This window comes from Bactrocera oleae, chromosome 4 (genome assembly GCF_042242935.1).
Source record: "Bactrocera oleae isolate idBacOlea1 chromosome 4, idBacOlea1, whole genome shotgun sequence".
NCBI lineage: Eukaryota > Metazoa > Arthropoda > Insecta > Diptera > Tephritidae > Bactrocera > Bactrocera oleae.
In genome coordinates, this window is record NC_091538.1 from 8,159,031 (window position 1) to 8,186,694 (window position 27,664).

Consider the following 27,664-nt stretch of genomic DNA (forward strand, 5'->3'; position numbering starts at 1 on the left):
CGGTGTAACCAGAGAATGTAAGTGAATCTTTAAGGTTCTCTGGTGTAACAAGAATTTCGCCAAAGTCGAAAGCAAATAATACGCATTGAACATAATAGTATTTGCTAATACAAAGCATTTAAGCGTTAAAATGTATGTGCGAATGAAGTGGTGAAAGAAAAGAAAATAAAACATAGTCGAAGTAGTACTGCAATGCGTTGAGGCGAACGATTTTTGGCGATTTGGGTGGAAGTACCTAAATAATAACCACGTTAACGGGCCGTACAAGAGGTGTAATTGAGTGTGCGCGGCGAAGCTACATTTCAAACGCTGAGCGCCTATATAAGATAGAGAGCAAGAGCGAGCAAAACTGAACGAAAGTTAGGGGAAGTGCGCGTATAGAAAGTAGAATAGAAAAGTAACGTACCGCAACGAAGCGAAAAAATGTTTTTGATATGAAGCGAATTGAGGCGAAAAGTAAATGTCGAAACGGTAAATTAAGAAGAAGCAGACGAATGCGCACTTGAATCAATAATCAGCACAGCAGCGCGAAAAAGGCGATGGATAGTGAATGTATGAAATGAGGAAATAACACAAGAGACGACAACAGAACTGAGCAGAGCGAAAATAAGATACATGTGAATGTGTTATGTTGTGTGTGTATATATTAAGGCAATAGCGATGGGAATACGAGCTAGCGAGCTAACGTTTGCGTTTGGAACAAGTTGCTGTAAAGTGATTTGACGTAGCCAACCGTTAGCGCAGTTGCAATTGAGTTGTTGACCGTGTCGGACTTACAAATCGAATAGTCTCTCCGTCTGTATCACAAATACAAGAAAGTATTTCAGCTAAAAAAAGTCAAAAAGCTGCAAGGAATATTAATTAGGCAACGGGTATATTTTAATTTATTCTTACAAAGTCCTAATTAAATATTATTATAATGAGTATTGTTTCTTATAAGTTTCAATTCTCTGCTAAAGTTATAATTTATAAAAAGTTTACAAAAGCGTATATAATATTTGAAATAGCAAAGTTTTTAAGTTAAAGTAAAATTTGAAAATTTTTAACTGGAATACACGCGAATTCGCCTTCATCCAATTTTTGGCTCGGGCACGTCGTGTACATACGTAGCTGCAAGTACGTGTGAATGTGTTGATGTGGCTATAGCTGGCTGACAAAACGAATTTGCCGTGAAATTTGAAAGTAGCAAAAACAACAATCAAATAAAAGAAAAGAGATTTATGTAAAACAAAAAATAAAAATAAAAAATTATGTGGAGGGTTTGAGTTAACGCAAAGTATGCGCCCGCAACGTTATTACGATGAGTATAAGTAGCTTTTGATGTTTGGCAAACGCCCATATACCAACTAACTGATATTTTAAAGTGTACCAACTTTGCTTCCGGAACACATATGCACCTCTGATTCGTATAGAAAAAATTTACGTATTTATTTTAAAATACGTTAATCAAGTGTATTATATTTATTCTTTTAACGATTTTTGCTAACGTAAATGTTTTTCTGTTAAAAATTGTAGAAAAAGGGTAATTGGAAAATTGTAAACGGTTTTTTTTGTAACGCGGAAATATGTTGCTATAATACTAAAATAAGAAAAGTATATATTAAAACATGCATACGTATTTTAAAGCTACATAATGTTTGAAATTAATATAAGAAAAAACGAAAACAACTCTAAAAAGTAAAAAAAGTATGATCCTCCAATTTGTATTGGTTTTGATTTTCCAGGCTGGTTAACCCTTAGAAACTACTCCATAGAAGTAATAGCATCACAGCGGTGACAGCGACAATTACAGCAGCAAGCAACAAAGGGCGCAGATAGTTAATTTTTAAATTTTCACCTTTAACCAACTAACAAAAACAACACAACAGCAATGGTAAATATATATTTTATACATGTTATTTATTATTAATTTTTTTTCTATCAGATATATTAGATTTTAATAGAGTTATCAGTTTAGGCTATTAAGTACTTACTACACATATGCATAAAGTATTTAACTTCGCAACATTTTCTAATTTTCCAATGAAATAGCATTTTAATCATCAAAACGTTACTTTTTTTTTATTTCATGAGTGTTATTTTCTCTTATTTACCGCAAAATGCGCTCATTATTCGTACAAGTTTAATTATTCATGTACTTTCAACATATTTATTTCAGCTTTAAATTCTTATTCAACTACATTTCTTTTCACAAATGATTCGTTTCTTCCTCTCTTTACAAATTTTCGTTATTAATGCTCGCATTTCGCCATAAATTATCTCATCATTTATAAATTATTATTATAATTTTTGGTTATTGTTTTCAAATAGACATTGTTTACACATTATTTTCTTTTAATGCTTTTGAAAAATTATACATGCTTACATATGTACATATTTACTTTTCTTGTAGTGAGCTAGCAGTTGGTTAAATTTTTTGTTGTTTTTGCCTGCCATGTGATCTTTGTGTTTACTTATTATTGGCCTTTAACAAAAAGTCGCGACAGTAGCGCATTGCGAAGAAAATTTAATGTGTCATTCGCTTTAACAATTAATTTTTGGCAGTGTGAAAACAGCCAGCAGCGTCATTAAAAAAAATTAAATTAAATACACGTTCACACCCTGAAGAGTCGAGTGCGAATAAGTAAATACTTGACTGAAAGATAATCTGATAATATTAATAATACATACATATATAAGTATGTGCACATATCGTTATTTAGTGTGGTCATATATAAAGTACATATAATTTAGAGTTTTATTCATAATTTCCGAGAAGCTCTCATTTCAATTACTATTAAATTTAATTGTTAATCTTTAGAAAATTGCTTGGTATTAATATATCAACAAAATATCGATTACTCTAACAGCAAATAATCGATATTAATAAAATGTATTATTCCGGAATCACCAAAATTGTAAGCGACAATAACATTAATAAAAATATTTATAATTGGAGTATTTTCGAAGGTAAAATGCTAAGAATTCAGTGTTAGATTTTTGCAGCACGTTTTTCCTGTTACTTTTAGCAAATTGTCAAAATATTTTTTGCTACCATGCTTTGCGTTGTTAAAAAAAAAGAGCGAACCAAAAAATAAATAGGCTACCGGACCAGTAATTCCTATTTACCCCCTTTATTAACGCACTAGGCTTTTAGCATTTATCTTGTTTAAAAAAAAACACTCATCACAATGGTATCTCGCCGTCGCTGTTTTTGCTGCGGCGAGTTATGCATACCCCTTTTGGTGCTTACTCTCAAATGCTCCCGCGCTCATTGCTGAACCGTTTCACACAGATTTGACTGTCAGTCGAATTTCGTTGTTTCCGTTTGTTCGCTACTTTTACATTGCCTGTAGCACTTTTCGGCTTTTGCACTTTTGCAATGCTTCCAATTTCTTGCCAACTGGCTGATTTAGAACGTTGTTGTATTGTGTTCATGCAACAGGGGCTAATTTTTCTATCGTATTGCCTTTTGTGTATACATTCTGTTTTCTTTGACTAAGTTTGTTGCTATTTGCTAGTAGCAGCGTATGTACATATGTATGTAAACTGCTTTTACACCCGCCAAACGTTTTTTGTTTTCCAACCATGCGCATGTTCTTTACTTTCGTCTCCTTTATATTCGCCTCATTCGTTTTTGAACCGTTCTGTACCGCTATTTTGCCGCATTGCGGTTATCGCCGTCTGCGGCTATTTCAGTGTTTTTCGCTTTATGTCGACAACTGGTACCGGCGAGCAAATTCATTGCACATCTTCTGTTGTTGTTGTACTACACAAGGTAGTTGCTATTCATCATCGGCTAAATTAGGAGAGAGCGAATAGAAAGAGGAGAGGGGTTTCTGAAATGTTAGCAGTTATCGGAGGGGTGTTATATTGTTCGCCAAACTGTCAGCGGGCAGGGGTAGTTGATTTGTCGTTTGTTTTCACTGCTGAAATATTAAGTAGAAAAGGAAACGACTGCAAAATGCCAGAAGCGTTGTAGCAAAGCAAGGGGGTCAACAGATATGGGCGAACGACGGTTAAGTTCAAAATGTGAAACAGGACAAATGTGGGGGAAATATATACATACATACATATGAACAAAAGGTAAAGCGATCACGACTTTTGATAAGTATGCTACAAAATTAGCGTAGGCAAATTGAAAGCGATAAGCAAGGTAGAAAAACCCAAAAAATTGTTTTTATATACAATATATAAGGAGTGTATATACTTACATATGTATGTATGTACATAAATATTTAAAGTTTTTGTGCTGTTTGCTCTTGATAATAATTTTATGTTTTATAGCCGCTTTGTGCTGGATCTTAACGTTTTACGTCTGAAAGTTATAAAATTACTATATGGAATATGTATGCATAAGTATGTACATAGTATGTATGTATCTTGACTTTTTAATCTTCTTAGTTCATAGAAAATGTAATCGCATATTTGCAACCGTTTGTGTGAAAATAAATTAAATGGGGCGTACTCTGTTCTGAGTTGTATTTGTTTGTACAACACATTGATTTGCCAACTACTTAAAAAATAAATTATTAGAGAAACCAAAATTTCTATTATTAATACATGCATAATTACTTGAGTTAATTATTATTTAAACATATTATTTAACTTACTTAAATTAGCTAACTTAACTAACACTTCATTAATATTTCATCATATTTCATACAATGTAAAATTAAGTAAGAAACAAATTTATTTTCCGAAGTTTAAACGTTTATTGTTATTAGTTCCAATTTACGCCAATTTCCAATGGCAATTCAAATTTTTTTTGAATACATAATTTTTGTAAATATATTAATTCAACGTACACGTGTTTTTAAAATTAGCCAGAATTACAATTTACTTATGTAGATATAATAGATTTCAACCAAAGGCCAGCCTATTTACCTTGTGTACGATTATTTAGCTATTAATAATTAAAGAATCGGCACATTTATTGTTTTCTTACGCTTATTTCGAATTTTCTTGAAATATGCCCAATGTTAAATTAAGGATATACATACGTATGTATTTATATTATTACTAGAAATTTGCTTTGTAATGTAATAAACCTGTATAAATCCTCACTGTATTTGCGCATGAAACCGAACGTGGCCAAAACACCCACAGTAAGGTGTGGGGTCAAAAACCCATATATGTACATACATATGCTCGTACGCGTATGTAAGCTGCCACCAGCTGATTACTTAGTACTTCGTTGCCGTGACGATTCACATTTTAACTGAATAAATAGTTGTAAGTAGTTTGCGTGTGCTTTAACCTATTTATTTCTCGCAAACTGCAATTAGTTCTATCTGTTGGTAATTAAGCATATAATTGCTGTAGGAATTACTTACAATTCGATTTAAAACAAGTTAGAAAGGTTAGATTAAACAAAAAAAAATTTGTGAAAAACGCTTATAGCATTGCAGTAATTAATTATTAACTCCTAAGTTATAAATTCCACCTGCATTTACCTAAACACGCACAATGATTGGAAAATTGGTAAAAAGCCCCTAATCGAAATCAGAGGACAGCTATTTGCTGATGGGACATATGTACATACATATGTATGTACTCGTACATGCTTTAATTGGTATCGAATTATGCTAGTGTTTTTCTCCATTTTTTTTTGGCAGCTTTTAACTGATAAGCTCGTTATCTGTTATCTTATTATTGAACACATTTTTAAAAGCTTTATATTTATTTTGGCCATTTGTGGCAGTAAATCGTTATCAATGGAAACATGAAAGTATTATGTATTACTTTATATATTCATAAATTATAATTTCGTTATACTGTCGGAGGAGATCAACTAATTTCGGCCACAACAAGCAGCCGCCTCAAAGTTATTTTACGTGTTGCCATGTCGTCTGCCGTCTTTATTTATACTTACATGTACGTACGAGTATGTTTATCTGTATGTGCATACATACATATGTATGTTTGTGAGATGCATTGTGCAACCAAGAATCAGCTGCTGCTTATAATCGCGTTGTTGTAAAAAAAGCAGCTGCGTTATTTGAACCACAAGTATATTAGGTATTTTCTAAATACATACACATACATTTTTTTGTACGCACATAATTAAGGCAGTTGCATTGCAATTTTCGTTTTTAAGATACTTTTACGTTTTAAGATACTTATTTTATATATTTTATTTTATATTTTTTTATTTTATATTTTTATTTAATATTTTTTATTTTATATTGGTTTTGTAAATTTTTTTTTGTTTTATATATCATTGTAAATATTTTTATTTATTTTTAATATGTTCTGTTTTTTAAATATTTTTTGAAATGCATTTTAAAACAAAAGTTTGTCAAATAATGCATAACATAAACACACAATGCTAAAAAATTGATGAATAAATAGTCTTATCCATATAATATAAACTTACATACCCACATTTACATACATATGTACGTTTTTTTTGTATGCTTTATGAACTAACCCATGCTTCTTATAAATTACCTACATACATACATATATATACATGCATACATATTTATGAGTCATGAATGAATGTCGGTTTCCGATGTCGCGATCACTTGCGCCAGCGAAGTCAGCACCATTTATTTTTGCCGGTCGCTTTTTGTTGTTATCTAGTTTATTTGGCGCTTTTTGTAGATTTACTTGTTTGACAACATTTAAGAAACTAGCGCGTGTGTTTATACATACATACATATGCGCAAATGTATATATATATGTATATAATATAATAAATAAGCTTTTTATATACCAATTTTCGAGTGTATACTTTAAGATAAAATAATTTACTAATGTGCAAAATTTACCCAGCGTGGTTTATCACAAACAAAAAGTTGTTGATTAAGTTTTAGGTTAGAAGTCTATACAACAGTTTTGCGTTTTTTTTTTCTTAGATATCCTATATTTTAAGTAAAGAATTAGTGAGCTCATACACTATTTTTAAAAATATTGTCGGTTAAGCTACTTTGCAAATATTTGTTTTTAAATTTCTATATTTTATGAAAATAATTATTGTGCTCACACCTACAATTTTAATAAATTTACCGCTTTGCCTACCAATTTGTAAAAAACTTTTAAGTAAGAAACAAATTTATTTGCTGAAGTATAAACGCCATATTATTGTTATTAGTTCCAATTTACGCCAATTTCCAATGGAAATTCAAATTTTCTTCGAATAGATACATTTTGTAAACATATTAATTCTACGTACACGTATTCTTAACATTAGCCAGAATTGCAGTATTTTCTTAGTTTTCAACCAAATGCCAGCCTATTTACCTTGTGTACGATTATTTAGCTATTAATAATTCAAATAATTCAAAATTCGAACTATTATTTCCAGTAAATACTTTTAGCGATGACAAAATCGATTTTTATATTCTTGTACATACTATGTACATATATAGTTAGATGAATAGTTTAGATTTTTAAAGACTTTTAGTAAATTATACCAACGTTCGTATTTCCCACGCGATTCCGAAATTCAATTTTTTTTTACTTTTATATATTGTACATACATACTCGAATGTACCCAAGTTATTTCGTTGGTATGCAAAACTGCTCATACCATACTCTGCTCGTTTTAAATACCTATGCATATATGTATATGTATATATAAATGCATGCATAAATATACAATATGTGTGTGTTGTTAATACATATGTATGTATATATGTACGCTTCCTATTTGTATGCACAACTCCACAGCGGTTGGTTCATCCGCTGACGTCAGTCGCCATTTCGAGTTGTTGCTTTAAAAGGCATTAAGCGGAAATCCAACACTGTCTTTGCGCATATACATACATACATATATAGTTTAGCAAATGATACATATCTGTTTCAAGTTACATTTAATGTTTTCGTATTTAAGTTTTATTTATTCGTCTGCTGTCATTTTTTACGCTATTTTGTTTTCTTATTTATTTATTTTATTTTTTTACCTGCATTTATTTACACTTTTGACGTGCTGCTTGCTTACTTTTGACATTACTCAGCGCACTAAATTGGTTGCTTGCTAATACGAGTCTGCATATCTAATTCGCAGTGTGATAAAATAAATTTTTGTTTAAGAAGTCAACAATTATTTTATTATAAAGCTTCAAATTTTATGTGCAGCCTATTTCTGTGCAGTTTTTCACGCATTCCTTTTGCATATGCAACATTTATTCTTCTTATTCAAGCGGCAAACGCAGTTCACTCTGAGGCAAACATACAATTTGACAATTTCTAAAGTTTTTCATAGTTGTCAGTCGGCAGTAAAAAAAAAAATTAGTGAAAAGCGGCAAACAAATATAAGTGCAAATTTTAAAACAAAAGTTTTTGCATTGTAAAAGAGAGACAAAAGAGAAGGAAACTTATTACAATTGCGCCAAGCAAATAAAAAACGGGAATAATACATAAATAATTTATTGCAAATTAAAATAAACATTGTGCTTCAAAGATAACAATTTGTTGCCTTGAACTTTTTGCATATGTCTTGTAGAGTGCAGCAATCTTAAAGCAATTTCAACTGACATTATCAGTCTCAATTTGCCATTGCTGTCTTTAGATATAGCATAATTGCTTTGCTTACATATATTTAATTGCGGCATTTTTATACCGTTTCAACCGCAGTTCAGCAAAACAGTACAAATAATAATAATTTTGATTAAAAATCATTAAAAAAAACGCTAAAAAATAATCAACAATTCTATATTTTGAAAACATATTATTGTGGGAATACTTTAATTTATATTTTTTTATTTCATACAAAATGGTGAGTTTTTGTATTTGTGGTTTTAATATGATCAATTTATACACCAAACCGAGTGGTACAATCATTATCTGCTAACAATAAAAATAAAATAAATAAAATTGAACTGTTGCGTCAGTCATGCGATTGTTTTTAATGATTAAAGAAATTCGTCACTTCTCAAGTACGCTCCTTAACGCTTATCAGCATTGTTTTCCAGAATTTGTAGTTTATGTTATGTAAATTAAGTTTCTGACCTATTTTACTATGCTGCTTAGCCCCTGCTGACGTTAGAGAGCTACATCTGTTTTTTTAACAACACGCTTATGTCGTCAGCTTTTCTAGTCCTGGATTAAATATACCGTATACATAGTAAGAGGCTGTGCTGTGTAATCACATGTTTTAGCTTAAATCATATTTTTTTATGTGAAACTTAGCACGTTTTCTATTTTTATTATTTCTAATTCAGGTCATGTATGCGGAAATGTGATTTGTAGGTTATAGTATAGGTTAGGTACATATAAAGCTAATCTGTGATTTAAAGTGAGAACAAATTTTTTTTAATAGGGTTGTATTGCTTTGGTGTGTTTGTTTGTTATATTAGTGGAAATGCTCTTAAATTTAAATTGTTGTTGGTAGTGTATTTTTCAATATTTGTTTGCTAAGGGTTTTCGCCTTTGTAATTACTGGGGGTTTCGGTAAAATAAATACGTACATCAAAATATATATTTTAAGGATGTCTGCCGTCGTTTTCGTAATCTGCCTTAAATTATTTTATCCTTACCTAGTAGTTTACTCTCTTCAAAATACCATTTTTTTTTCAAAACATTTAATTAAAATATTTTTTATTAGCATCTTAAATTATTTCTTTTGCTAATCATTATTTTTCCTTTCATATTCCAGGCTGACCAACTTACAGAAGAACAAATCGCTGAATTCAAAGAGGCATTCTCGCTCTTCGATAAAGATGGTGATGGCACCATCACGACAAAAGAATTGGGCACAGTGATGCGATCACTGGGACAAAATCCAACAGAAGCCGAACTGCAAGACATGATAAATGAAGTCGATGCTGACGGTAAGTGATGAAAGCAAATACGATAAATGCATGAAAAAATATTTATTACACCAAATGAATAGCAAGTAAGAATAAATACTTGTATAATAAAACATAATAATAAATGATAAAAAATAATAATAATAAATGATAAAAAATAATAATAAATTCAAAAAAATAGAAAAATATGGTCAAAAATAATCTAAAAAAACTAATAAAAAAAATAAAAAGTAAAGAAATAAAAAAAAAATAAAAAGTAAAGAAATAAAAAAAATAAAAAGTAAAGAAATAAAAAAAAAATAAAAAGTAAAGAAATAAAAAAAAATAAAAATGAAAAGTAAAAAAAAAGAATTAAAAAATATAAATAAATAAAAAAAATTATTAAAATGTTTAAAACTAAAAACAATAAAAAAAATTAAAAACATTATAATATTAAAATTAAAAACAGTACCAATAAAAATAAAATTAAGTAAATAAAAATCAATAAAAAAAATTATTTTAACAATAATCATAAATAAGAAAAACAATAAAAAATAAAACTAAAAAAAAATACATAAAAATAACATGAAAAGAAAATAAACGAAGAGAATAGATAACAAATCAAAAGATAATATATTTATAATGTAAAACAAAATATGAACAACTAATATAATAAAATAAAATTAAATATATATAAATAAAGTAATAAATAAAACTGAATTCAATAGAATTTGCTGAAAATGATAAGGAAGCCCAATTAAAACTAAATAAAACAAAAAACTTTCTAATAAATAAACTGAAAGCTACTTGAAAAAATCGAAACGAAAATAGTTTAGCATTATAAATTTTGTTTATTTAAATCAATGCCAAAAAAAGAAAATAAATAAATAAATATTAAAAATGCAAAAAAAAAAAAAAAATAATAAATAAATAAAATTTATAAATGCAAGAAATAAATAAAACTTGGGTTTAGTTCATTTACATAAGTTCCAAAATAAAAGAAAATAAATAAATAAAAGTAAGTATTAGGTTGTTGAAGTTAAAATAAACGAAATTTATGAATAATAAACAATTAAAATTAATGAAAATTTTATAGAAATAATAATTGAAACAAAAATTGTTCTCCAATTGATTTTAAATCATTACTTATTAAAATTAATTAAATGATTAATATAAATGAAAACAACAAAAGTATAATAATCTCAAATAATTGCAAAAATAATATGGTGGAAATATGCGCATATGTTTCCATTAAATACTCACAGTTTCACATTATTATGGCATCACCAATAAATTCATAAAATATGGAATCACATTATTAACCCAAAATCAAGGCACATTTGCTCAATTGTTGCTCCAATTTATCCGTCAACCATCTATATACATATGTACACAATATTAACAAATATAATACAATATTTTTCGATTTCACCAAAAAAAAAAAAAAAAAAGCAACGCATGCTTATGGCTTCTTAGTGCATAAATAAGGATTCTAATGAAAGATAGCGTGTGCAAATTAATTGCGGAGGAGGTAACAAACGGCACGCGCTTTTCTAAATCATTTGGAACATAAAACATGAAAAGAGGAATATAGGCGAAAGCAAACTGACAAAAAATAATTAATCCGAAAATATATACGTAGAATAGAAAAAAATAAAATATGATAAAACTACAGCAAAGAAAGAAAAAAAGGACAAATTACTGAGAAACTCAAATAAAACAAATCTCTAATGATGTGTATGCACGTAGTGTACGTAGTGCGAAATGCTAAAATTCACACTTGGCTGCCGGCTTTTGCCATACACAACACGCCAATATACTACGCTGGTTGCGGGCCTTAGGGCAAGGCGTTTGCCACCACCACACTCTTATGGCGTCGTCGTCGTCGTTGTTTCGGTCCACCGGCAATTCATTACTGCGTAGTTGTTGTTGTTTTGCTATTTTGCTTGCCATTGGAAAGAGGTATGCCGTAGCACAGCACCTTTGCTTGCATCGAACACATTTTTATATATTTGTGTGAGTACTGCGTGTGTGCACAAATGTTTCGTATGGCGTACGGCCAAGTTAAGAATAGCATATTAATAAGAATTTTAATCATAAAATAAAATATCACTCCATTGCTATGCTCGGCCGCATGCTCGGCATACCTTTGCTTGCCTGTCTGCCTGCCTACTCCTCTTGTTTTCTCCCTTATATTATATTTTGTGTTGTGTTTATTGTTTGTCAAGTTGACTAAATGTCTGGTAATTTAACTTAACGTTATATCTCATACATATCTATATAGTATATAAATACACACACACACACATACATAAAAAGTGTAGCGAGCAAACAAACAAGGCGAGCGCACAGGGTAGCTCATAGAACGTGGCAAGAAGTGTGGAATGTAGAGTGAGTGGCCCATAGAAAATGCGTTGAAAACGTCGAGGAAAATCACCAGCTTATTCACAAGTGCAATCATAAAATGTTTACTTGTTGTATTACGAAGCTGGGCTGTGCCATGCAAAGAGCATGTAATGACGAATGAGCGCAAAGCTGCTCGTAATCCCATACAGCTAAGCAACTTAATTTTGTCATTTTGCAATTTCTCACCATTTTACCGCTTGCCGCCGCAGTTACTGGCATTTTCTGCATGTGTGTGTGTGTGTTTGCGATCGATGTCGAGTGTCCTTTTGACCAAGGGAATTTCACAATTTCACTGCAGAGCCGCGCCCCTTTAGCAACACCTCACGGCCAACTAATGCGGCAAGTGTGTGTGTGTGTGTATGTTTCTGTGTCGCCACACCTGCATTGGTCATTGCGATTTTGCTTTACGTTGGGCGGCGACGCATTGCTGCTTGTCATACAAGTGCATGTGCTGCGTTTTCTTATTTACCTGGTTTGTTAGTACCCAACAGCATCCGAATTGTGTGTAAGTTTGTGCACTGTCGCATTTTCTACAAGTATTCCATACTCCTTTTATATTATTGTCGTCTCTGTAGTTTTCACCGTTCTTCTTAGCGCCTCGTGCTCATTCGTTCGTCAATGGCACTTCTGTGCTCGCTTCCATGTTGTCGTCGCATTACCCGGGATTTTGCTGCGTTGTGCAGAAGTAGCACATGCGCAGTAGCACTGCAGGAATATTCCATGTGCTCGGGCACTTACATGTTCATTAAATTCGCAGCGACGTACTTCTCCAAATTACCTTGTCGACGGCGGTGTCGCAATATCAGCATGACATGGCGAAAATTGTGTAGAACAAGCTATAAGCCCTCTTCAATCTATGTTGTTGTAGTAGTATGTATTGTAGAAGCTGTTTGCTATCTCCAATGTACTAGTATGTGCCCTTGCGTTGGTGGCTCGTCTCTCGTGGTTTTCGCAATAAAAAAAGCCACAGGAAAACATATTTTCCTTCGTGGCAACTTTAATAGTTGTGGAGTCTTAAGTTTTTCTAATAATATTATATAGTAGAGTATTTAAATTTTGGCGAGCATATTTTCGGCAAGCGTATTTTCGCTTTTAATAAAAAAATCCATATTTTTAAGCCAAAACGGTTAAGAGTTGCCATTTTGAATCAGGGTCGAAAACTCCATAACCTAACTTTCAAATTTCCATAACCTAATCTTCAAATTATTCCTAACGTCAAATGCCTAAAGTAATAATTTTTTAAAATAATTAATAAATAACATAAATAACAGCAGAAAATGGTTTATTTCGTTTATTTGGCATTTAATTGTGCCAGTTATCTTGCGTATTCTACTGCTCATACATATTTTAGATATAAAGAGAGTGACGAGTTCGTAGATGGGCGTAATCAAAGCACTGCCACGCACACATAATGGCATTAATCGAAAACCTATAAATTGTCATAACCCCAGTGAGCGTGTTTTTCTCAAAAATGTCTCGACTAAAATGGCCCTAGCTTCCATATAAATAATATCAGGATTTTTGAACATCTGGTTGAATTTACTTATATATATGTACATGTATTGTTAATAGTATGCGAGGTACCTTATTGAAACTCTGGTAGCATCTGTTTTTACTAATATGTAGTAATGCCAAAAAATAGATCAAATCGAGTCAATAGTACACTTATCTCCCATATAGGTATCTTATGAAAGATTTTTAAACTTCCGGTTGACCTTATACTGTATATGTGCGTCAATATATATATTATAACAAAATTAACTATAAGTATAATATTAGATATACTCTAATTTTATGCCGAAAATATGTGGAATTATATAATACTATAAATAATATTATATATTCCGTTATTTGAACATGTATGGAGTTGGTCTAGACCTTGGTCTCATATATCCCTAATATCATCACACACATCACATCAACTCAATATATGAAATTTAGCTTTTGTTGCAAGAGTACAAAATGTTCGTTTACACCCAAACTTAGCCCTTCCTTACTTTTTTTTTCTTGTTTTAATTTAATTTTTTTTTTGTTATATTTTTCTTTTTTATTGTATTTGTATTCATATTTTTTTTAATCAATTATTTTTAATAAAAATTTCTTATTTCAATTTATTTATTTTTGAATAAATCTTGTTTTTTCATTTTTATTTATGATTTTTTGAATTTTTACTTAATTAAATTTTGTTAAACTTTAATAATTATAATTTTTTCTTTTTTTTTTAATAAAATGTTTTTTTTTTTTAAATAAATATTTTATTTTAATTGTATTGGTATTCATATTAATTTATATCCCATTACATTTATATATTCATATTATTTTTTATATGATTTATTAAAATATTCTTTAAATAAATATTTTTTATTAAAACTTTTTTGAATGATTTTTGAATAAATTCAATTTAAATTAAATCTTTTTTAACTTTAATATTTATTATTTTTCTTTTTTTTAATAAAATGTTATGTCTTTTCTTTAAATAAATGTTTGTTTTTTAATTTTTACTTGTTTTTTATTGTTTTTGTATACATATCTTTTTTAAATTAAACTTTGTTTTAAAGTTTTTTATGATTTTTAAAATTTTTTTTTAAACACATTTTTTTAACTTTAATATATTATTTTTCTTTTTTTAAATTTATTTTCAATGAAATGTTACATAATTATTATGGTTATTTTTACATTGTTTTTATTTTATTATTTAGATATTTTCTACATTGTTTTTATTTTATTATTTAAACTTTTGTTTTGTTTTAACATTTTAAAAAGCAAAATTAATATTTTTTAATGAAACCCTAAATGCATGTGTATAAATTTAAAATTTTTTATATTAATTTAAACAGTTCTAATTTTTTTAATATTTGGCATATTTATATACTGAAAGCAAAAAAAAAAACTAAAAAAAACTTAATTTTTATAAAACCGCTCGGCACATTGCGTCCATATGTCAATGTCTATAATATATTTAAATCAATATAAACATAAAACGCTTACAGCTAAATTAAGCAGCGACAACAGCACAGCCAGACGTAATTTCCATTGACGTTTACTCTTAATTGGCTAATTTCGTTTTATTCGCGCATTTTATTTAATGACATTACAACACTTTTAAATATGCATGTAATTTCGCCAAGGAAATTGGTATTTTAGTCACAGCGCGCGACCCGTTATTACACGCCCTGTGGGTGGCTATCAAATTGGCCATGACCTCATGCCGCTACCTGCCTGCTGTGCTATTCACTTCTTTATGGCTGCTGCCGCGCTTGCTACTTTTGCTTACTTTTTTTTCGCTCAAAACGAAATAAACATTTGCCCAACAGCGTTGAATAGAATAAAGAAAATACATAATAAACAGAACAACACAGGAGTATGGGAGCCTCTAGCCGCCGTGTATGGGGGGGAGTGACTGTAGACATGTTCGCTGGCATTAAAGGCGCTGAGACGTTCGTTAATGTGTTGTGCTCTGTTTCGGCGAAAAATAATTACACAAATCCCACAAATACATGTACATATGTAACAAATGTGTGTACGTATATTTATAATCTAAATATGTATGTAGCAAAGTGCCACCATATGTTATTGGTAATGGCAAATCATTGCCTCAAATTCAATAAAAGCCGGCTAAAATGTGCGCACAGACACCTGTAAATGAGCGTTGCGGGAGAGTGAGTGACCGATGTGCAGCGCATTTGGAAAACTAGAATAGATACAGGCACATTGCACTCTATATATTCACGTATATATGTATGTTTGTATGTATATGCCAAGCTAGTGCTATATACATATGAACTTGTTGTAAATATATATGTGAATATGTATTTAGCTGCAGTTTGTTTGCACATTGCTCTCTAAATCAGTTCATAAAACGTTTAGTATGAAAATAATAATTGTTAAATATTTGCTTTGCTGATTTTTTTTTATTTTTAAATTTCTTCAAATTCTTTGTGCACATAAACGCATAAACGGCAATAGAGACACGTTTAGTTATTCGCTCACCTTTACAAACAGTTGTTTTTATGTACATATGTATGCGCGTAACAACAATTGTTGCCAAAAGAATTTCGAAAATATTTAAAAACAAGAAAAACGATTAACTTCGGTTGCACCGATGCGGCAATACCCTGCACAAATAAAAAAACTTCCATACAAAACTTGATTTTTGTCGACTAGTTTGTATAGCAGCTTTATGTTATAGTGATCTGATTTAAAAAATTTGTGCGGTGATTGTACCGTTCTCTCGATTAATATACCATGCCAAATTTCGTGAAGATATCCTGTCACATAAAAAAGTTTTACATACAAGGACTTGATTTTGATCGGTCAGTTTGTATGGCAGCTACATATTTGCTATAGTGGTCCCATATCGGCGGTACCGACAATGACCAGCTTCTAAGAGAGTATAGCACGTGTGCAATATTTCAGTTCGATATCTCAAAAACTGAAGGACTAGAACTCGCGCAAATACAGCCGTCTGTCTGACAGACGAACATGTCTAAATCGACTCAGCTCATCACGCTGATCATTTATGTATATATTTTATAGAGTCTCCGACGTTTCCTCCTGGGTGTTACAAATTTCTTGGTAAACCCTGTTCAGGGTATAAAAAACATACAATTATGTATGTATCTGCATAAATTGACAAAGTTCAAAAGAAAATGGCAATTGCTATGTTTGTCTATATAAATGTTTATTTATATAATATATAAAAAAAAATTGCTATAGCACAAGCTAGAGAGAGCTAGCTGTGAAATCGGCAGACAGGCGGCGTAAATGAGGATTTCCCACAACAATAATTTCGATTTTTGCCATAATTATGCACAGATCTGTATATATTTTCATGCTGTACAGACAGCAAATCGATTTTTCACTAATTTACACACATATAAATATATATATATATATATATAGGCTCGTCGTGGCGCTAATGGCGGCGCCTTTTTGCACACTACATTTGTTAGTGCTAAGCCATAGCTGCTGTAGCCGTTCTAGAGAAATGTGTGTGGGCGTGCGCGGTTGGGGGAGTTGACGTTCGCCAAAATTTTGCACAGACGGCCTTTAGACTGCTGCTGTCGTTGGACCAATATAGCTTGGAAAGCGGCGCACAATTACTACGTGGTTGCTACATATATGTTTAGTACACATTTTTGTATTTTTTTTATATAGCTGTAGTGTAAATTTGTAAAGAGGTCCTAAAAATCTAAATACACATGTACATGTTTTTTGTATATTTTTTATAATATATATATATATATATTTATTTTTAATGTACAAACATGCCGTCATAAAATCTGTATGTCTGTCAGTTCTTTTTACGTTTTTAATTGCATTCTTTTTTTTTGCTTAAAAAAATATATTTTTAATTTTTTTTTATATTTGCTTATGATAATAATATTTTTTAAAAATTTTCATTTATTTGCCTTAAATATTCTAATAAAATCAGTTTAGTCAATAAAAAACAAATCTATTTGCTTTTCTAGTTTTTAATTTTTTTTGTAATTAAAAAAATATATATCATTATATAATTTTTATTAAAAAAATTTATTATTAAAAAAATATATATTCAATATTATTTTTTAATTTAATTTTATTAATAAATGTCTGTGTATGGTTTTTTTTATATTTCTATAAAAATATTTTTTGTTGTTTCTTAAGTTTTTTTATTAAATTTTATTTTTCTAATATTTGTTTTAAATAGATTAATTTCAAATAATTTTTACTGTTTTTAATCAATTATATTTTTATATAATTTAGTTTTTTTAATAGGTATTATTTTTCATTATTTAAATTTTTTATGACTTATTTAAAATAATTATATTTCAAATAATATTACTTTGCATTGTTTTTCTTTTAACTAAATAAAATTATTTTTTTTGTTATTGTTTATTTTATTTTAGTTTTAATTTTAAGTTTAATTTTAAATAATTAAATTTTACATAAGTTGTAATCTTCTTAAATATTTTATTTTCTTAATTAGGTTTATTGTTTTAAATAAATTTTTATGTTTCGTTGATTTAAATTTTTTAATTAATTATTATTTTATATTGATTTTTTAATAAATTATATTTGTTTATACTTTACTAATAATGTTCATTGTTTTTATTTTTATATATTTACTTAAAAATAATTATACTTTAAATGATATTTGGTGTTTTTTTAATATATTATAATTAGTTCCTTTTCTTAATATTTATTTTGACTTATTTATATTTTTACTTGTTGTTTTAATATATTTTTATATTTTTTTTATATATTTTTATATAATTTTTTATATATATTTTTATATATATATATTTTTTATTGTATTTTTATATATTTTTAAATTTTAAATATTATTTTGCATAATCAAGTGTTTATTCTTTGTTATAGTTTAATTTATTTAATTATGTTACATTTATTTGACTTAATTTTTTTTTTTTAGTAATATTTCACATATAAATTTTTAGCCATTTCTAATGTAATATTGTTCAACGCATTTTTTTAAATTTATTTATTTTTATTAACTTTATAATTTTTTTTAACATTAATATTATTTTTTTCTTTTTTTTTTTTTGAAATTTTTAGAATTTGTTAATACTATTATTATTATTTATTTTATTATTGTCTATCACAATTTATTGATATATTTTTTATTTCTCCGATATTGCTTTACGAAATTTCAATTTTAATTATTTTTTATTAGTCTTTAATTTTGCTATTTCTCTCTTCATTTTTGCTTTTATAATTTTTTTTCCTTTTTGCATTTCTACCCAAATATTCGGCATTCGCTGTTTTGCTGTCTAATTTTAACACACATTATTCTTGTGTTATTTATAGCTGTGCGACGTACTCACTTCAAACAACTGCAATTCTCACGCCAGCGAAATGTGTGTGTAAATCTATATCTATATTATATATTTATGTATATACACATTTTGTGTACTTAAATATATTCCGCTAATTCAAAAACAGCGCTGGCAATTGCAGCCACAGCATTTGCGCTTCATGCTGCTATGCCGCACAGTGGGGCAATGACCCGAAACAAATAGAAATTAACTCGAAAAAAATTTATTTATTTTGCGCGCAAGTTGTGGAATGAACGACAAAAAATTCGCAACAAAATATTTTATTTTTCGGTAATTGGAGCAACAAATTGTTTTAATAATTTTAACAATAATTGACAACCAAATTTTGCGCTTGTATAAAGCGTGGGTGAATTACTAAATTTTTTTTTTTTTTTAATTTTCAATAGAAAATATTATTTTCCAACACAAATGCATAAAAAATATAAAATAACCCATTTTGCGGTGTTGTTGTTGCGCGAAATTCCACTGTGGTGGAATTGCATTTTTGCGCAGTGTGAGCGGGTTTCTTTGTTGCTGTTGTTTTTGCTGTTGGTGTTGATGTGCAAATGTTGTAGTCGGCGTCGTCAAGTGGTGGCAGGTCGCATGTCTTTGGGGAAAGCCGCCACTATGATCACAAGACTTCCTTGTTCGGCGGCAAAAAAAAACACAGCCCACGGTTTCTATTAATTTTCTGTCATTCAAGCATTCAATTGCGGCATTTTTGTTGTTATTTTGTAAATTAGAATAGCAAATTTGCAAATGAAGAGGCGCTAAATTTAACATTAGCAAAAATGCGATTGAGTTTATTTATAAACAAGTGATGACTGCTACAGAAGAAACAGTTGGTTTGTGAGCTAAAATTTGATAAAAAATGCTACACAAAAAAAAAATTTGCAATAAATAGTAATTATTATTTTTTGAGTGATTTTTAAAGTGAAATACAATATTAAAATATTTATTAAAAAAATTAAGAAACATAATTTTTACAATATTTCTTCCTGTTTGTCCACATCTGGGGTGGATGAAGTATGAATTCTACGATTCTAACAAAACTAACGGTATAAGGAGCTTCTCAAGGCGAATCAATAAAAAGTAATAAGAATAAAAGAAAAAAAATTAAAAATAAATATAAAAGGATTGAATAATTATAAAATAATAAATAATAAAAAAAAATATATATGCATATATACAATATAATATATAATATATATAAATAATACAATGAAATATATAACAATAATCACACTCTAAAATAAAATTAAAAAAAAAAATATTAAGTAAATGTGTGTAAATAAATAATAAAGTAAAAAAAAAAATTAAACAATTAAAAAAAGTAAAAAAATATTCATTAAATAATTCTTATAATTTAATAGCGGTAAACAAATATCAAACCTAATAAAATTATTGAAATAATATAAAAAATAAAACGTGAAATATAATAATTAATATTAAACATAAACTTTATAAAACTGGTGTTTTTTAAAATATTTTTTCTTTAAATATTTTTTTTTTAATTTTTTTCTTTTTTAATTTTTTTCTTTTTTAATTTTTTCTTTTTATTACTTTTTTTCTTTTAAAACTTATAAAAATATGCTAATTTTCTGTTCGTTTCTTTCAAACAGGCAATGGCACCATTGACTTCCCCGAGTTCTTGACAATGATGGCACGTAAAATGAAGGATACCGATAGTGAAGAGGAGATTCGAGAAGCCTTTAGAGTATTCGATAAGGACGGCAATGGCTTCATTTCAGCGGCTGAATTGCGTCACGTCATGACAAACTTGGGGGAAAAGTTAACAGACGAAGAAGTGGATGAAATGATCCGGGAGGCTGATATCGATGGTGACGGTCAGGTCAATTATGAAGGTAAGTGGTCCACAGACAATTTTTAATAAAATATTCTATAAAAAAATGAAACATTTTACTTGGTGTGGGAAGCATTTATTTCGTTATGCTGATCTTTTGAAGCACTATGTGTGGCAAATAGAACAAATAATTGGTATAAATCTTTAAAAGTTGTGTATTCAATCAGCAATTGAATAATTGTTAGTGGAGAGGGATAGGTCGCATAGTCGGCTACTTCTACCAACACCAAATCGTGCCAAATGATGAATAACGCAGATAACTGGTATAAATCATGTAAACTGGTATAATGCAAACAAAATACCGACTTATTATGCGGATGAAGCGCAGCAGTTTATGTGGTAAATCGAACAAACAATTGGTATAAATAATTAAACGTGGTATAATTAAACAGAGAAATTACTTTAATCGTGTTGGTGGAGTGGAAGAGGTCGCCAAATACCGCATCGAACAAACAATTTATATAAATCATGTAAACTGGTATAATACAAATACAAATGAATAGCAGGCAGTTATACCACTTTTACCTTGCATCCATTACCTCGAACTCATAAGGAACAAATCTCGTGACCTCTCATGAGAAAATAGCTTGCAAATAGCGAGTAGAGAATTGGCGCATCGAAGGTGTAACTCAAAACTGGTCTCGGCTTGCAGCTATTTAACATTTAATAATCTTACTTGTAAAAAAGAAAATACATTTAATTTAGTGACAATATAAATGAACGACATAGATAAATATTTTCTCCTTAAATTAGAACACAAAAGCACTTGTACGTGCTTGCCACAACTGAGTAGGTGCAAGATGCGCTTAATTCATCTTACTGCCACATTATATTACGCACGCTTATTTATTTAGGCGCACTTGTGTGTAGACAGCATATTGCTTTTGTAAACATTGCCACCATTTTCCGCAATATTACAGCGATGCAGTGCCGCTTCTTCAGTCTATTAGCCAATTTATATGTTCATAGCAACCTATATACACACACACAAATCTTTATTTTTCATGCCGCCACGCACACGCAACCAGCGCCGCTATCAACAGCATGCGCGCCACCCCTTGCTGCTGACGAAACAAAATCACTTGTAAACGGTTTGCTAACCAAACACCACCAGCTTGTGCTCCAGTTAATCATTTCGCAAACACAATCTATCAACACGCTGCCGCTCGCACTAATGGTCCGGTGGTCGCCTGCTGTTACCTACCTGACATTTTTTGATATATTAGTTGACCTTTTATGTGTGGTAATGGTTGTAGTAGTTGTGGTTGTTGTTGCCTAACACTTTTATTTACATTCACCAGGTGTGTGGGCAAGCAGCATACAACATATGTGGCGCACGGCTCCCAAGCTCTGCTGACCGGCATAATATACAACGCAGTGATTAGTTTGCATTAGCCCTGTCCGTCCATCAACCTTCATCTTCATTTTTCCTCGTTTGCTTTTATTTTTGTTTTTGTAACAGTATACGGCACGAGAATTGGCAAAGAAGATTTGATGGTTGTCATTAGAAGGCACGGAATGCAGTGGCTAAACATATCTACAAAAAGCAATATATGCATATACATACATATACGCATATGTACATATGTACGTGTGTGTGCTTTTAAATACTATCAATATTTATCTAGCTGTTTATTTACGGCCGTAAGATTAGTTTTTAGCTTAATGAGCCGCTGTCGAGTGAGTGAACTCGAAGCCTAATGCTGCTAGTTTGTGGTGGTGGGTGGGTTGTGGGTAGTTTGTGGGTAGGTTATTAGCTGCCATAAATTAAATTGACTTAGAAGACTGACTATCCCGTTTCGCATAAAAAAACATACGTACCTACACAAACACAAACACACACACATACAAAGTAAACGTTTGCACTTTGTTTTCACATTTTATTAGGTTCTCACTGTTTTTTTTTTGGCTTTGCGCCAAATGTGGAAGGTTTCTGCTTTGTTCCTTATTTCAAATACTTTTTATATTTATCAGTTGTTTGGTTTTTCTTGTGCGGCAGAGTTTGCAAAAATATTCCACTTAATTTACTTAGCTGCTCCCGTTTGGGGGAAGCACAAACAATTCAATGTTAATTGGTCACTTTCGCCAATAGCTGTTTAGTATCTTTTTCATATACATTCAGTTTTTTTTTTATCTCGTGTTCTGTGTTCTTATTCATTGCCTACATTCTTTTTTTAGCGCGATCACACGTCATGCGGTATTATAGCAGTGTTTTAATCAGCTGATGGGTTCCTTGTAATTAACGAGTCATAGTGTTGAGTGAAGCATGTTGTTGTGTGGCTGATGTGCAATTTGTTCTAATAGCATTTCGATATAAATTAGTTCTGGAAATATCAATATAAACACTAAAAAACTATTGCGGGAAAGAAACATTTATCACTTTTCAATATACTGGAATTATTAGCTCATAACTTTAAAAGATGGATTTGTAGCAATTTTAATTGTATTTTCCAATAATATCCATTGAATCGACGGTTTTGTATTGTATGATGTATGATGTATAGGACATAAATCATTTTATTTTGATTTAAATAGAAATTCAAAGTAAGTTCGATAATTCGAAATTAAAATTCACTCTATATTTAGCCATAAATCAAAGCTTTATTGAACATAAATCATTTTATTTTTATTTAAGTAGCAATTCGAAGTCAGTTCGAAAATTCGAAGTTACAATTTACCTCATGTTTTGCCATAAATCAGTGGTACAAAAACACGAAATTAACAGCTTTAATATTATATCCGAAAATATTTGAAATTTTTTGTAGTATTTACAGAAACTTATTTCTATATGCTATGTTCGAAAGCTATCAGTTGTGTTAATTTGTCTAAAAATTTATACGACTATAATTTTGAAGCTTGCTGTTTAAAATATATTTTCTTAGTGCACTAAAAACAGTTTTTACTTAGTCAATTCGTTAACTTCGAATTTCGCAAGCGATGTTTTGCAGCTTTATTTAACTTATAAAAACTTTTCATGCGAAGTTTTAATTTTCATACTACGATGTTTAACTTTGTGCTGATATTATTTTGAAGTTTGGAATTTTAAAACAACTTTTGGTTAGTGATTTGTTATCTTCGAAATTCGCAAAATGCCGTTTTTTAATATGCATATGAAAACTTTTCATACATATTTCGAAGTATTAATTTGTTTTTATAATTTGACTAAAGCCGTAAAAATTAATAATTTTTCTGGTTTCATATACGAACCGAAAAATTTAATTTTTTTTATTTTTAATTTTTCGAAACAAAATTTTTTTTTCCGAAATTAGAAAGTGATAACCATTTTTTGGCGTTCTTACTATTAACTAGCTATTTAAAACACTCTTAAATATGAAACAATAGAAGGAAATTCAATTTCTATCTTAATTTTCGAAATATTTGTTTTGTTATATTTTTTCGAATAAGAAAGCATCTTGTAAATGCAACGTTGTACCGAATTTGATTGCAAAAATTTTCACTCCGAATTTTCAATTTTGAAATTTGTTTTCTAAATTCAATTGTAGCTTTTGTTCACACATTTTGTAATTTTTTTCGTAAGAATTGAAAATTTTTCTAGCTCAAGTTTCACATTCAAACTTAAGACTCATTTTAAAAACTCTACATAACAGTGTTTCAAACTCTTTGTCACATTGTTGGTGCTAAAAATAGTTTATTTGTAATGTCTGCTCCTAATAACCGCTAATAATGATATCACCATTTTTCACTCGACATTTGCTCGCCTTTTATAACTTTGCACAGTCTTACGTAAGCGAAGTCGTCAAATCAATTATTTTCTAAATTTTTTGCTTCAACAAGTAAACTGCAATTAACACAATATTCTCTGTCATTGCTTTTCAATCTGCTGTGACTCACGTGAAATGTCAGTTTATATTTTCTTCAAATTATAATTATTATTTTAAGTGAGGGGTCTGTATGTATTTCAGTGTAGGTGGCATCTATTTTGTCCCATATGTTTATGCCTTTTATGCCGTTTCACATTTGTTTTTTGTTTACCTTTTTTAAACGAGTTTTCACGTGGGTGCTATTGTAAGTATGCCTTAAGTAGTGTAACACAATACAGTAGTAAATGTAAATAGCAAGTGGGTGTGTTGTAATTTTAATTTGATTGTTATGAAAGTCACTTGAGTGGAAAGTACAAGTAGAGCTATTTGACAAAGTAAAAAGTCTTAAGTTGTAAACCCTATTAACTAGATGATATTCCAACGCTTAGACTAGGCATTTAACTCCATATTACTTCAATTTTGTTGGAACTTCAATTGAAATATTTAATTGCCTAAATATATGCACCATGAGCAATTAAACGACTTAAAAAGTAACGTTAATGAAATACTTATTTTAAAAATGTATTATGCTTTAGTTTTCAAGCTCAATTCTGTACATATGAGTTGAATGTTAATACTTTTGAACTAAATTTATCTGTTTTAAACAATTTTTATGTATTTTAAAGCATACTTTTAGGCATATTAAGTTATTTCTTTATGCTGTGTTCTATATAAGTAGAAAATTGTGTATTTTGTACGTGAGTTTTGTTGTCAGAAATCGAAAATCACTAAAGATATTTAAAGCCTTGAAATTCGGTAAATCTTGAGACCTAGGTATATCGAAGTTTCCAGAGCTGCTGCCACGGCTGGAAAAACTTTTTTGCAATGACAAGTGAGACACGCTTTATGATTTTCAAAATCATATGTGGAAACTGTAAATTGTTTTTTATTGCCATCTCAGCCTGGTTTTAAGCATTGAAACATTTCGAAACCAGCATTTGTATTTATATTACTTCCGACAGTGCTTTACTACTGTCTTACGTTAGAAGTTGTTTATGTAGCTTTTTATGGCGTTGTAGCTGTAAAGCTGTAAATACTAGCTGTATTTTATTCGTCAATTCACATCTCAGTTTTAAGCTATGTCCTCTTTTCGGAAAAATTATTTCCAAATTATATCCAAAAATCATTCGGTTGATTTTAATACAAAAGTGTATGAAAGTATCTTCTTGAAGTGGCATAAGAGCTTGTTATAGTATCTAATTTTTTATACCACTTTGCAATTTATACCAGTTTGATATTTATACCATTTTGGTATTTATAGCAGTTATTTGTTCGTCCACGGTTTGAAGACGTCTACTTTAAACCGCCTAATTACTTCTATTTCATTATACCAGTTTGATATGTATACCAGTTGTTTGCTCGATTCGCTACTCTCCAAGTCTTAAAGGCATCTACTTTAAACCGTCTAATAATTATATTATACTTGTATATAGTCTGAGACTTATACCAGTTTTCTATTCATACCAGTTGTTCAATTCGCTACAAATCGCGGTTTGAAGTCGTTTACCCTAAACCGTCTAATAATTTTATAATACTAGTCTGCGTTTATACCAATTGTTTATTCGGTTCGTAACTCTCCAAGATTTGAAGTCGATTATTTGAAAACGCCTTAGTTCTGTTTTTCGGTATCAAAGCAAAGTGGAAATAATATTAATTATTATTGTTAATATTTTTTCTTTTGTCGTTTATAGAATTTCTTGCCTTACAACAAATGAAATGTTTTATTTTATGTTTTGCCATAGCTATATTACTTTCATGCTACATTTTTATTATCAGAAAACTAATTCCCTTTCTTTCACGCTACTTTCTTTCTTGCAGAATTCGTGACTATGATGACATCGAAGTGAGCAGATAAATTACTTGTTTTTAAGCCTTTCTATGTTTTTAAGATGTTGACGAAGACTGTAGCTGGGCGCAACAACATCGCGCGACGCTGTTGCTATGGAAACCATGAAAAAGAAATATAAAAAAAGAAATATATAAATCTTGAGCAAAAGGGAGAATTAAATATATAAAAAAAATATTAAAACAAAAAGAAGAAGAAGAAAAAAAACAGAATACATTATAATAAATTACACTTTAATATTTAAAATAAAGATAAAAAATAAAACTTACAACTCAATGTAATAATGATGATAAAGACATACTATACAGACACAACACACACACACACACACACATCCATACACATTCACTTAAACAACAACAACCACATGCAAATATACATAAGCGTATGCTCTAAAGCTAGCAAACAACAGAACATTTCCTATATATTAACAAGCATTACGAACACTGAACACCAACAGCAACAACAACAACAAACAACAACTTAGTACTTACCATACATATATTAGCTATATTTATTGTGTGCATCAGGCGCAAGGTCCATTTGTAACAAATGGGTCCTCCTCTTAATATGCGCATAGAGCGATGCCGCAATCGTGTACTAATTGATGAAATTGTGTTTAGAAGAAATTCAAATTAAAAAAGAATTAAGAAATAAATAAAATTTGAATGAAAAAATAAACAACTTTTTGCTGATGTTTACTCTACACACATATACATACATACACATATGCACACATATTACGAAATATTTAATTAGTCAAATAATGGCAAGCATAAAAACTAGCTGTGAAAACACACACACACACACAGACATACACACATATTTAGAGATTGTAAAGCGAAAAAAAACGAATGGAAAGCGAGTTAACTTGCCTACATACAGACATTTATGGCAAAAACGAAAGGTATAAGTAAAGTGGGAAGAGTATGTAAGCAACAAATGCCACAAAGTAACAGTTAAGCAACACATACGTACATATTTAAATTACAAAAATAAAAAAGCAAAAAAAAAAGAAGTGAAATTATACGCTATGGATTAGTAATAACTGTAAAATCGATCAATCAACCGCAACAATGACAGACAAAACAACAACAACAAAACATAAAAACAATTTACAACAACAAACAGACAGGCATATAACAATAACAAACCCACACACACACACACACTTAAGCAACAGTCTTATTGAATTG

The 27,664-nt window shown here is 29.7% G+C and overlaps 1 protein-coding gene across 2 annotated transcripts; it reads left to right on the plus strand.

Moving 5' to 3' along the window:
* The first annotated feature begins 711 nt into the window (after window positions 1–711).
* On the plus strand, window positions 712–27,152 carry Cam (Calmodulin). Of its 2 annotated transcripts, XM_014229774.3 has the most exons (5): window positions 712–872; window positions 1,725–1,873; window positions 9,584–9,758; window positions 20,560–20,802; window positions 26,441–27,152. In XM_014229774.3, exons 2-5 carry the CDS (start codon window positions 1,871–1,873, stop codon window positions 26,467–26,469), a joined length of 450 nt encoding a protein of 149 aa, XP_014085249.1. In that variant the 5' UTR covers window positions 712–872; window positions 1,725–1,870; the 3' UTR covers window positions 26,470–27,152. The 2 variants fall into 2 exon arrangements, with proteins under 2 accessions (XP_014085249.1, XP_014085252.1); XM_014229777.3 differs by lacking the exons at window positions 712–872; window positions 1,725–1,873 and adding an exon at window positions 8,685–8,704.
* The last annotated feature ends 512 nt before the right edge of the window (window positions 27,153–27,664 follow it).

Excerpts from the sequence above, each read along its gene's own strand:
- Cam (XM_014229774.3), top strand. Across the intron at positions 9,759-20,559 it reads AAATGAAGTCGATGCTGACG|GCAATGGCACCATTGACTTC; the intron begins GTAAGTGATGAA and ends TCTTTCAAACAG. Across the intron at positions 20,803-26,440 it reads CGGTCAGGTCAATTATGAAG|AATTCGTGACTATGATGACA; the intron begins GTAAGTGGTCCA and ends TCTTTCTTGCAG.